Below are 13,209 nucleotides of genomic sequence, written 5' to 3'. Positions count from 1 at the left end.
TTACTAATCTTTCCGACCCTTATGGCAGGAAAGGATATTCCCTTAGATTAATTGCTAATCCTAATGGTCAAACCCACGAAACTCACTTAAACTATGTATACTCTTCCGACAGCAAGTAAGCATTGGTGGCGAAAACACAGCAGAAGACTCGTGCTCTCGTCCCAACTCCCTCGCCATCGGAGTCGAGCCGAACTTTGGAGCCGAAGGCCCCTATGCTGAAACATGAGTCTAGTTCAGCACCATAACTTTGTAGAAGCCCGGACACTCTGCATTGAAATCCTTGGAGCCGGAAGCTTCTTCGTAGCCAAAATCATACTCTTTTTGAAGCAACTAACCAGATCCAATTCTGTGTAGCCCATAATGGAACGGCTTCAACAGAAGATAGACTCTAGACAACGGCACCTTGTCATCCACACAGACACTGGTTGTATATTAATGAGACCTCCATCTACTGCAGCGTAGCCAACTAAAAGACAGCTTACTGTTCATGAGGCTTTAGATGTTCCTATTTATCAAAACATAGGAAAAATGCAAATAAGGCTACTAGCCCTGTGTGCCCTATTCCACCACCACCTGCTGCACCTCCTTCACCACTTGCACCAAACAATATTTCCCTGAAGGTTCCATTCATTCTTTTTGAGAGGGAGACCTATACTCCATCCCACCTGAAGACCTTTTGTGGGACACATATGACATTGAACCACACAAAGATACTGACCCTGATCTATAGCCAGACAAACGCTCTCCCATATGACACAACAGCATACCATAATGTTGTTGGTAGAGCAGATGCATATCACAAGGGCGAACTCCACATTGACCCTACAGAGGATGTGTTTTTTATTTTTTATTTTTAATTCAAAACCCTCTTCTCTATCCAACGTTCAGCACAGTATTTAGCTATGCTTAAAGGAATGCTCAGACACACACTAGATATCTTCAAAGATCCTGTCAAGGCACGTGTAAGAGCTCTGAAGTAGATAAAAAGTACAAAGCATCTTCATGTGACCCCACATATATTAAAAGCCGACTGCCTCCTGACTCACTGATGGTCACTGCAGCAAGAACAAGCATTTGAAGTGCAATAGGCCTCGTATTTGTGAGAGTTAGAGCTTTGGGCGTTGTAAATGACAGTGTCCTTTTACCTATATGTTTTGGTTTGGAGTGTAGTGGATGTATGACCAGACATGCCATCACACACTTAGCATTGTTGAAGTTATGTTAGGGAGGGCACAGTAATTCCACCCTTACAGACAACCTTTGTGAAAATAACCCACACCACACAAACTACCACCGACACCAATGTGGTAATGGAACAAAATCCCACAGTAGAGAACTCTCTTTGATTGATTAATCATAACTACCAATAGCCCTCGCAAAGCGTTAAGAGGCAAGTTAACTGGCGAATGCTATGAAAACCATGAGTAATTGTAAGCAAAAGTAGAGGTTAGGAATGAAACCCCATTGTAGACTGTAATATGAAACGGCTACAGGAAAACATGTATATGTTTCCTTTGAATGCCAGATGCCCTAGAGATCGTGATCTGATGAAAATGACGCCTGCCAATGACCACCATTTTTCTTAAGCGACCTTTATTGTCCCCTTAGATTGACAGTCTAGTATTTGCTGCTGAGGGGCAGTGGTAATTACAAAAATCTTTTATTTTCTAAGACTAAGTTGATGACTCCCTGAGACAAGGGGTGTCATGTGCCATGACAGCTGAAGTCAGTGGCAAGGGTAGCTAATGTTACACCCAGACGATGTCCTTTGCTTTCAATTTCGTGTTGGTTAACTGCCAGCTTTCTGTTCTAGGACCAGAAAACACAACATTTGATCTGAATCACCACTCAAATACATAAACTATCGGGGATAATGGGGGCAGCAGAAACAAACACTTCGGAATAGGACAAGGAGAGCAAACAGCAAGACTCTCTGACCCGAGGGAGCAGTGGCATAAGCCACAGAAGGTCCTCATGGAAACCTTATCTGGGAAGATCACTGGCAGCAGATCAGACTTCATAATACCGGCATTCAGCACCGGCCGAGCAACCGGGCCGTAGACGCACAGATCCCATATCATTGAAAAGCAGGGACAGCTCACTTTTAAGGGTCGCTTGCCCATTTCTTAGACAAGCAAAGGAAAAGAGACAGCCTCTTCATGGCGTTAATGACGTCATTGTACATGATGTGTGGTGGCTATCTTAAATTGGGGGAATATACATTAAATATTGTAACAGTAGCGATTTTCACTGCGCTTTGGCAACACATAAGAAAATCGATGTAAACATAGTTGTGATCACGATTGTCTTTGCTAGGCAGGGGGTGGAAACAGGCGCCCTTATAAAACAGCCTCTAACATTTGACCTCAGTCTTTGAATGCACAACACATGTAACCAGTGAAGAACATAATTTACAGTCCTGTTTACAGAAATGGAATGGAATGGAGCCACTGCAGACTTCCAGGGCTCTGGCCGAATGCTCTTAGCCTAAGTAAAAAGTAGTCCCTAGGCACATTTTACAGTTGTGCAAGTGGAAGGGTACAAGTACTGAGGCCAAGCTCCATTACAGTATACAGCTGAGGAAAAAGTGGGTCAAGGAGACAGGATTGACCAATAGCAAGCAAGGAGTTTTTTAAGGACAATGAAACAAACCAATGAAAAAGTAGAGAGCCCTAAAGTATATACAAGAGGCCGTACGCTTGCACTCAATCTAAAAAAGGGCAAACTCGCAAACATCTGGTGAGGCGCCACCACCCGAGAAAGAAAGTAGAAAGATATACACAACAGGGAAGACTGTGGCAGCCCAGTCTGCCAACCAATGAAGAATTTCTATCTCCTTTAGACTCCTCTCCCGTTACGACAGCGCACATTGGGATGAGATGGAGGGGCTCTCCCAACATATTCCATAAGAATACAAAAAGGAGCATACAAAATTGGCTCTGAGAGCAGGTTAATTGCTAACACCTCAGTACGCTGGATGCAGCAGAGACAGCAGCAAGAGGCATTAATGGTAGCATGCTATTCAGATGCCAGACTGTCTCAGAGTCTCTAGCTTCAAGCTAGAGGTACAGCACAACATATTGTCACTCTCCTTTGATGGCTAATGTTTGATCGGTCATCAGGTGGACAACCTGCTTGAAAAGGTGAAGAAACACAGCTGTTCAACTTGCGCTAAAAGCCTTTCTCCCTCCACTGATCAGCAAGGTAGTCCTCATCAAAAGAGCCAGCATGATTGTCATGTATTATTTCCAAAAGCAGGGAGGCGCCAGATCCCCTCCGCTCTTTCACCTAGCTCAGGCCATTTGGAGATGGGCTGTCAGGAATAACATTCACCTGTTAGCAGAGTACTTTCCAGAAACGGATAACAAATTTGCAGATCTCAGCAAGAGGCGTCAGCAAGTAAACGAATTGGAGCTGCACCCCAAGTCCTCCTCCCATACTTCTGGTGTTGCGGTCACCCAGAAATAGACCTTTTCACAGCAGCAGAAAATGCAAAATGCTCAAACCTCCCCTTCAGGTTCCCATACCCGCAACCCAAGGGCAATGTACTAGCTGATCAGGGACATTTGCTTATGCTTTTCCACCTCTCCCACTACTTCCATTTGTAGTTCGCAAACTTTGGCAGGCATCTCTAACCCTCATCTTAGTATATCCCACATAGGCACAGCAACCATGGCTCACCACACTTTTAGAACTCTCAATAGTTCCTTATGAGGTACTGCTAAACAGGCAGGACCTTCTCACATGGAATCATGGAGAAATCGGGCTCTCAGATCCCTCAGCCTTGCGATCTCACTCCTGAGGTCCTGGAGTTAGTTATTTGAACCTACCACAATCCTGTGTGGACATTCTTAAAGAAGCATGAAGACCAACTACTCACACTTGTTATGCAGCAAATTGGAAAAGATTTGTATATACTGTAATTCCAAAATAAATCGACCCCTTAAAACCCCAATGTTCAGGACATTGTCTGTTCCCTTTACATTCTACTGGTCTGGCTTTTACCTCCGTAAGGCTACACCTGGCGGCAGTGGCTGCTTACTCAGCAAGTAGACAGCATACTTCTCTTTTCAGGATTCCTGTTGTAAAAGCCTTTCTAGAAAGACTTGAGAGTTATTCCTCCTAGAGTGCCACCCATCTCTACTTGGAATCTTATTATTGTACTAACAAGATTATTGGGCCCTCCATTTGAACCCCTCCAATTCTGCCCCCTCCAGTTTTTATCCTGGAAAGTATCACTTCTAGTTGCAATAATTTCAGTCAGACATGTTAGTGAGTTTGGGCAGTAACTTTAGAAGAACCCTTATTCCAAATACATAGGGATAGTTTTGTATTGTGTACCAGTCCTCATATTCTTCCAAAGGTGGTCTCTCAATTCCACCTTAATCAATAATTGAGTTACCAGTACTTTTCCCCAAACAAACTCCGTTGCCGAAAGGGCTCTGCCCACCCTAAATGTAAAATGAGCCCCTATGTACACATTTTGAAAGAACCAAATCATTCAGGAAAACACAACAGCTATTTATTGCCTTTTCAAACAAACACAGAGGAAGAGCCATTTCTAAATCGGGTGTTGCACGTTGGATTGTGAAATGTCCAGACAAATTATGGCAAAGCTAAAATAACTTTATCTGTCCCTCTTAGAGCTCACTCTACTTGCAAAAAAGGAGATTCAGTGGCTTTTCTAGGGAATATACCTATAGCTGACATATGTAAAGCAGCTACATGGTCTACACAACATACATTTACCAAACGTTACTGTGTAGATGTGCTGGCCCTTCAACAAACTAATATTAGCCAAGGAGTTCTATGTATATTATTTCAAACCACTGTAACCCCCACAGGTACCCACCGCATTTGAGGAGGACTGCTTTTCAGTCTATGCTAAGCATGTGTTTCTAAGCCACACATCCCTCGAACAGAAAAAGTTACCCAGTAAGCATCTGTTTGTACCATGTAGTGCTGCAGATTCTCATGCGCCTACTCTCCTCCCTTGATACCTGTGTAGGTTACATTTACATTTCTAAGTTATCATACTTTCATTTAGCATGGACATCTTACTTATACTATACTATGTTATACTTACATTACATCCTCATGTGCCTTGCGGGAAAACAAAATAACAATGGAGTTGATGCCCATGCGTATTGCCAGTAAGAGCAGGAGTCACACTACCTCATGGCTCAAAAGACTTTCTAAGAAGAAAAATAACCTGCACACTTTCGAGCCCAACACTAGATGGTGGGATTATGCGAAGCATGTGAATCTTCAGCAGTCCATGCCACGAAAAGATGCTTGCTGGTTAAGTAACATTTTTATTACACAGGTCGTTCACTGAGTAGGCTGTCTTGGTCTATTTGCACTAAATATATTAAATAATAATTGAAACCAAAACACATCTGTGCAGCTTTCCTCTTATTATTTACCACATGCATAAACGCGAATAGGTTGGTGCAAGGCAATGATATTGCAGTTTGTGAGACCAAGACCGAGTTCTGTCTGTAAATAATCAGTGACCATACATCTCTTCCCACTGAATGGATTGCCACTGTGTTACTATAGAACATTGTGTTATCACTGTCTTATCTGCTGTTATGATAGTAAATGTTCATGTGTATCTGAAATGGAAGACACCAGTATTGCAAAAGTGTTCATTCTATTGTGTGAATTCCTTTGTTTTAATGCAAACATCTGTCATGTTGTGACATCATGATTAAATGCATCCCGAGTGCTTTGTACTGATTTAATGTGCTCCTTTAATTGTTAACTCCCTTCAGATATGCCTACCATGACTAATATTTTCACTTTTCGGAGTCCTCTGCTCCCATATCTAGTTATTTTTGTACTTTTATTCTCACTCTAAAAATTTGAAAACGCCTGTCAGTCTCTTTACTTTCCCTGCCTTCCACTGCACAGAGAATTACAAGCTTGCACAAATCTTTGGAGGATACAGGTTTCACTAGTAGAAGATCATTTTCTGCAGTTGAAGTCTGGGTTTACTTAAAGTGTCTGTGGTGTCCATCTTTCCAATAATAAATATCCTCCTCGGAGGATCATGTTCTTCAGCTCCCTCAACCTCCCCAACCTCTTCCAGACTAAAGACTTTACCCTTACATCCCTCCTCCACACCCTCTAGAAAATGTACACGTTCCTACCGCCCGGTATTATATATGCTGTGCAAGTTCAGGGTTTTTGTGTGTTTTCACAGACTTACTTGACCGGAGTTTCAGTGTTTGTAATATGTAGAGTGTTGAAGGTCATTTTTTCATGTCTGTTACATCTTTTTTTGAGTGATACAAGAATATAAGGGTCTTCACAATGTGCAAGCGAAACCAGTTTATTTGTTTATTGTATTTTAGGGTCGCTTGGCATTTGGAAATCACTACCAGCCACAAACACTCTGTGTTAATTTTGATGATGCTTTCCTGACATACACTACAAAACCACCATCAAGTCATCTTGACCAGTTCATGCATATCGTGAAAGGGAAGCTGGAAAATGTGAGAGTTATGCTTGTTCCCAGTCCGAGATATGTTGGACTGCCAAATGACGAGTAAGAATTCACTACTTTTTTTTTTCTTTTCTTTTTAAATCACTTGTCTTATTTGATACTGATATTATGTTTTCTTGGTAGTCATAGTTTAGCTGGAAAATGGGCCCTTCCTCTGATATAGTAACTTGATGTAAAATGTTACTGGTGTCCTGCTTCCACCACTTCCCTTTACCTGCTAGTAGTGTCTTACCTTAAAGTGAAAAAATAAAACGGGTATCTTTATTTAAGAGTCTTTAATGTGCCACTGGGCCTCTTCCTAACACAGCAATGGATATGAGGCTTTACACCAAACTCTGCTGCAGAAGGGGTTTCTCAGATTTGCTAAAATTACTGGCATGAATAGCAATATTTTTCAGAAGCCTTCTGATTTTAGTGAATGGATGCTGCAGGTCAGCACCCTACTCTGAAAAACGGTCCAGCTCCAGGCTCCATGTCAGTTCACCATCTGCAATGTTTATGGGCAGACCTATATCTTGGCCACAGTCTGATATTGAAGGATGTTGTGATGTTTACAAACAATTGCTCTTATTACAGTTAAAAAACTGCCTCTTCCTCATGTCCATTGAGGCTAGGTGGGTCTCAAAAGTTTGCTGTTCTAAAAGTTGGGTAGTGATTCTAGGGAAGCACTATCCTGGAGAATGCTCACTGACACTAAAGTATCAAGCATCAATGGGATAGAGCTCGGCATATTTTTAGGGGGATACACTTGGCACTTTAGGACACTCACAGCTATGTATGTATTGCTGCTTTTCAGGTCCAACACCCTGATGGTTGCCAGTTTGTGTTTTTGAATAGGCATGTGTTAGTTGTGGTTCAATCTGCCTTATCAGTTAAATTAATTGTGAGAAGTTATACCAGATTCCATAGGTGAAATCTTACATTCAGTAGGCCTGAGTTTGTTATAGTCACATACCAACAATAACTGCTATTTGCCAGGTGTCTTTTCAGTTTATTATGAAAAGGTATGACAACAGTGGTAAACCGGGATTATTTATTGTGAAAGGCATTTGTTAAAACCAAAGGCCCTTTCAGGGATTATGACTCATGATTTTACAGGTTGTAGACAGGTATTTTGTTAAACATGATTTCACAGATTATCTTATTAGGCAAGTGCTGTAAACATTCTTGTTAGACCCTCCCTGCAGGGATAGTATTATGCTCTTCAGTCTCTAATTTCGTATACTCGTGATCTTACAGGTTGTAGATAGGTATTTTGTTCAACATGATTTCACAGATTAATATATTAGGCAAGCGCTATAAACATTCTTGTTAGATTCTCCCTGCAGAGATAGTATTATGCTCTTCCATCTCTAATTTTGTATACATTTGTATTTTTATGACTTTATGCCTGATGGTTGCTAAGTGAGAAAGTACAATGCAGCAGGCTTGGGTCGGTGGCATCGAATTATAGCAGATTGTCCTGATTGTTTAGTATGGCAAATTATGCTAAATACAGTAGGCTTGATTTGTTCACTTTATAACACATGATAAAGTGAAAAGGCCTTAAAGCTTAGATGTTTATGCACCTTGTTAAAGCCTGCAGTCAGATTTGTTGTTACATGAAATCCTACAGATTTTGTTTGTAGGGAAGGATTACCTGTGGTGTTAACCCCCTTTGACACTCCCTAGGGGGTAGAAGATTTGCAGTATAATAATTCTTGCAAAAATCTGTTCGTAAGTCTTGACGGGCATAGCTGACAGCAGGAGGTTGTGCAAGTCCCACTCTTCTCACATGATTTTGCCTGACAAAGTGTTTTACTCTCACCCAAGCCATGTACAGAATGTTCTAGTCTGTAAATGTTTAATTTAATTTGATTTATTTGTGGGCCATATCCCCATGTGATGTTGGGATAAGTAGGTTGTTTAAGAGTGGTTTCTTCTAAAGTTGCTACTTGTAGCTGCAACGATGTGTTATTAATAAGTGGTTGTTAACAGATTCTGTCCCACATAGGTATTCAGCTTGCACTACTGTTGTGTGAAGGCATAGCGAAGAGACCACTCTATCCAAGCCTTTGTCTAGGTTATGAGTAGATTTTCAAAGGAGTAATCCCTTTCATTCAGAGATGTAGGGCCCGCTACAGTCTGCCACTTCCCCATTTGTTGACCAATCCCTCAAAGAACTAGTTATTCTTGTTGTTACAGAGAAACACAGGGTGCGTGTGCCATCTATATAGGTTTACATCTTCATTGTAGTTGAAGTCCCCCAGTAGCAGTGTGCAGTGCATTAAACCTGCTAGATGGGACCGCATCCTTTCCAGGAATGGAGTTTGCATGAAGTTAGGGGCATAAATGTTGGCTATGGCTATATAGTTGCCATATATTCTACCCTCCACTATTACATTTCGCCCTTCCTGATGTGTTAGTGTTTTAGTAGTGTTGAATGACATCTCTGACTGGATTGAGATTAAGACACCTCTACATCTATGCCGAGTTGAGTAGTATACTTGTCCTAATTTTTTCTGTGATGCTGGTCCATTTGTCATTTCATCTGACATGATCAATGTACTTCCTAGTGCGTTTTAATGTGGGTCTGTCTGTAGTATATGTTCTCTATGCTCCTGTATGGGCTATTAATGATGGAGACTTCTAGCCACAGCTTCCTCATCTTTTTAGATATTCCCCAGGTGTAGTAAAATATGTGTTTTGACCACTGACTTTGTGTTGCACCACTTTGCACCTGGATTAGCTGTCCAGTGTTTACCAGTTACTGACTACATTTTGTATTCAGTTTAGACTCAGATTAATTCTGCCTATTGACTTCATTGTAGCATTAGAGATTGCCATGTTAAAGGCTGCCTGTAATTTTCCACATTGTAAACTGTGCATGCTGTCTTGTTTTTGTGCTTTTTCTCACCAAGGGCTTAGGTTGATAAGGATGCACTCAGACGGCAGGGAATGGCCTTGTTTTGATTTGACATCTTGGGATCGTGGCCAAACCCCAACGTGTTATTTTCAAAGCATACCTAAACTAGGCAGCATGTTTAAATTGTGAAATTTGTTTTTTTTTTTTTTTTTTTCGGAAAGCTCCTCGTTTTTTTAAGATATAAAAAGACCCAGTGTGACAGTGAGAGGGTCAATGGCCTCAATCATGATTCTAGATGTCGGATGCTTGATATCTTTCCCGTGAGGGTAGAGATCTCCTTCTCTTTCGCAGTCGAACTGGGTCATTGTCTTGCTGGCATAAGAAAGATGAAGAACCTGACAGGCCCTACGGTGATGCATTTTCAATTCATTATTTGCTTTGCATTATAATACAAATACATATAGTTGCTGTGTATATTGCAGTGGAGAATCATCATCATCATCATCATCATATATAACTTTATTTCGGCTATAAGCCATAAAAGTAAACAATACAAGGCATAACATGATTAAGAAACATAGCACTTTAAAAATTTTAAGAATGTATAGACAACGTTATTTTTAAACATTTTTTGTTTTTACGAAATCTCAAAACGTATAAAAATGTTAGGTTGTTAAAATTTAACTTCAATTAATTAAAATGTTATCAAACTAATTAAGTATAATCTAAAACCAAGTTATTAGAAGCATGTGATTATCAGAATTCTAGTTCGTGTCACCTGTGTATTTTACAAGAACCTTGCCGCTGAGTGACCAATTTTATCATTTGTCTCTGTTATCCGAGAAAAAAGGAGAAAATTGCATAATTTACTTTTTTAAGAACCCTAGATAAATAGTGAGGTCATATATTTATAAAACATACAAATCATCATTATTCTTTAAACTAAAAATCCAGACCGTTTAGGTTTTAGGTTCATCCGGTTAAGAACTGATGTATTAAGTGAATATAGTCTAAAACCAATGTATTAAAATTACACATTTATAATAGTTCTTTTGTTCTTATTAACCATGCACTTCGCAGATATCCCACCACAGAAAAAACTATTTTATCATTTGTATCAGTTGTTAGGAGTCGTAATGCCGTATTCCATTCCCTTATCCCAATTGCCCTACATAGTGGAGCAATCCACTTTTTCCTAGGTACCAAATATCTAGGGCAGAAAAACATAAAGTGCGCAAGTGACTCTTTTGTCTTTTGACAATGATGGCAGTATATTGAATTGCAGTCCTCCGGTCTCCATTGCGCTGTAAATGACTTAAGCGGAAGAGTCCCTAGTCTAAATTTAATAAATAGTGTTTTGGTATATGGAGGATTTACATTATCCATATAGGCCTCGAACTTGGGACTACATTTATGGTCTAAGAACTGCAAAGTCAGACTACCATGATTTTTTAGCCAAATTTGGGTCAGAATGCTCTCCCAGTAGCACCTTTTTACACGTTCCTTTGTTCCCTTTGCCAAATTGTGGGGAGCACTCCACACCTCCTCCATTTTGAGAAATTTACACGTATCTCCGATGTGTCTGAACCAAGGGATCTTTAGTACGCTGTCATTTGCAAGAAATTCATCTAGTGCTTTATGGAGAGTGGACCGGTCCTCTGAGGTCCAAAGATTAATCCAATACATTAGGGGTCTTAATGCAATTTCATTGTGTATTTCATTTAGGGCTAAGTCAAATCTGAGTGGAGTGAGAGGGGTGCTCATCGGCAACTTTAGGAAATTTCGAATAAACCGGTTTTCTACAGTGGTCAGACACCTAGAGTTGGTATGACCCCAAAGCTCGGCACCATAAATTGAGGCCGCTACTGCCACTGCTTTGTAGACGGTGATGGCAGGTGTTATCTCCCCTTCACAAGTATTAGCTATTTTCTTAGCTATCACTATAGACCTTTGCCTAAGTGTTGTCAGACTCTTCTTAATCTGTGCCGACCAACGTTGGTCGTCACTTAACCTAATCCCCAAATAATCAAATTGTCTGACTCTCTCCACTGGTTGGCCTGCTATCATCATTTTTCCCCTAAATAGTTTGTGTGGGTTAAAGGCCATAAACTTAGATTTTGTTGGATTAATTTCAAGTCCTCTGTTGGAGCAAAAATTATAAAAAGTGTCCAATTCATTTTGCAAGCCCATAGGTGTTCTTGAAATTAGTAAGGTGTCATCGGCGAACATTAAAATAGGGACCGGGGTTCCAGCTAATCTAGGGGCATCATGATTACAGTGTAGCAATTGGTCCACAGCACCGTTTATGTAGAGATTAAATAGTGTTGGTGCCAAGATGCAGCCCTGCCTAACCCCTCTATTGACGGGTATGGCTTCCGTTAGGTCGCCACTATCTGACCAACGTACATGAGCATAAGTCCCTTCATGGAGATATCTAATCAGTCTTAGTAGTTCGCTATTGGGTTGATAACTCTCCATAACTTCCCATAATGTATCCCGAGGTACCATGTCAAAAGCAGCTTTTAAGTCGATAAAAGCTACATACAATTGACTTTTATTGAGTGACAGGTATTTCCAGCAGAGGAGGCTAAACCTAAATGCCTGGTCTATTGTACTCACTCCTCTTCTGAAGCCTCCCTGGGATTCGGAGAGAATTTGGGCATCATCTATCCATGTCTGTAATCTGTTCAGCACTTGCTTAGCGAAGATTTTTTGGCTAACATCAATAAGACTGATAGGCCTATAGTTGTTAGGTTGTTCCCTTGGCCCTTTCTTATAAATAGGGACTATAACTGCTCCTTGCCATGTAGTAGGGAGTCCTCCCCCCCTCAGTATCTCGTTACTAAGTGCGTTTAGATACAATGACCACGTTGTCAGACGAGAAATATATAAATCTCCTGGGATACCATCAAGACCAGGGGCCTTTCCCTTGCGTGTGGATTGGAGAGCCTCTGTTGTTTCTTTTATGGAGAATAGGTCCAGGTCAAATTTGGGTGGTGTTGTACTCCCCCACGTTAGGGTATTGCCAACAGGATCATTAGGTTTTAGTAGGGGTGTAATAGTACTATTGGTATGTGGTTTTCTGTATATATTTGAAAAGTGCGTCATCCAAGTTTCTGGCTGGATGACAGGGTAACTTTCCATTTCTTGAGGGCTACTCTTATCTGACACTAGTTTCCAGAATAGGTTGAGATCATTCTCCTGGAGCGCCACAACCATCTTGTTCCAATTCCTATTCGCCCATTCTTTTTTTGCATTTTTAAGTACATCTTTGTATACAGTCCTGCTCTTCCTTATCTCTCTTAAATTCCCTTCCTTAAGTGCTCCCAGTAAGTGTATCTTAGCTTGACGGCAGGAGTTGGAGAACCACCTAGAGGTTTTAATCACAGTCTCTGTCCGCCTCCTTACCGTCAGTGGAGAATCATATTGGTATGTTTTCCTTGAATTGCTGTGACTGTTTTTAAACGTGTGCTTTCAACATGCTGATCTCCTTTTAGGAACCTCGTGATGAAATAATAAATGTCTTCTTTGAACTAAGTGCATTCCAAATATTTTTTGTCAGCTCGGTCATTAGTGAAAAGCAAAACACCAGGCATCAGACTTGACCCTCAAATTGTATCTGCGTGCCACTGGGTGGCACTGTGCAGCTCTGCACTGAAGCAGTTCCACTCTGGAAATTACCCCTGAGAACTGAAATCCGTTACTTTCTTTCCACGCCACCTGACGCAGATCCAGAGCAACCACTCATCTCTTAGTAGGACAGTTGTTTGATTGAAGAAAGAGTCTGAGTGTGACATGTTCCTTCCTAAAACAACAGATTTTTAAGCCCTGTAAGGACCGTTTCAAGCAAAGG

General features: G+C 40.9%; 1 protein-coding gene across 20 annotated transcripts in view; it reads left to right on the top strand.

Moving 5' to 3' along the window:
• BLTP1 (bridge-like lipid transfer protein family member 1) overlaps window positions 1-13,209 on the top strand; it is a 1,779,540-nt gene that overhangs the window by 121,196 nt on the left and 1,645,135 nt on the right. For all 20 annotated transcript variants that reach the window (XM_069242474.1, XM_069242454.1, XM_069242518.1 and 17 more), the window contains one exon: window positions 6,360-6,553. In XM_069242474.1, coding sequence (XP_069098575.1) covers window positions 6,360-6,553 — 194 coding nt within the window. The remainder of the gene's footprint in view (window positions 1-6,359; window positions 6,554-13,209) is intronic.

This window comes from Pleurodeles waltl, chromosome 1_2 (genome assembly GCF_031143425.1).
Source record: "Pleurodeles waltl isolate 20211129_DDA chromosome 1_2, aPleWal1.hap1.20221129, whole genome shotgun sequence".
NCBI classification, from domain to species: Eukaryota; Metazoa; Chordata; class Amphibia; order Caudata; family Salamandridae; genus Pleurodeles; species Pleurodeles waltl.
The sequence above is the reverse complement of the archived record's forward strand: the minus strand, read 5'-3'. Positions and strand labels throughout refer to the sequence as shown.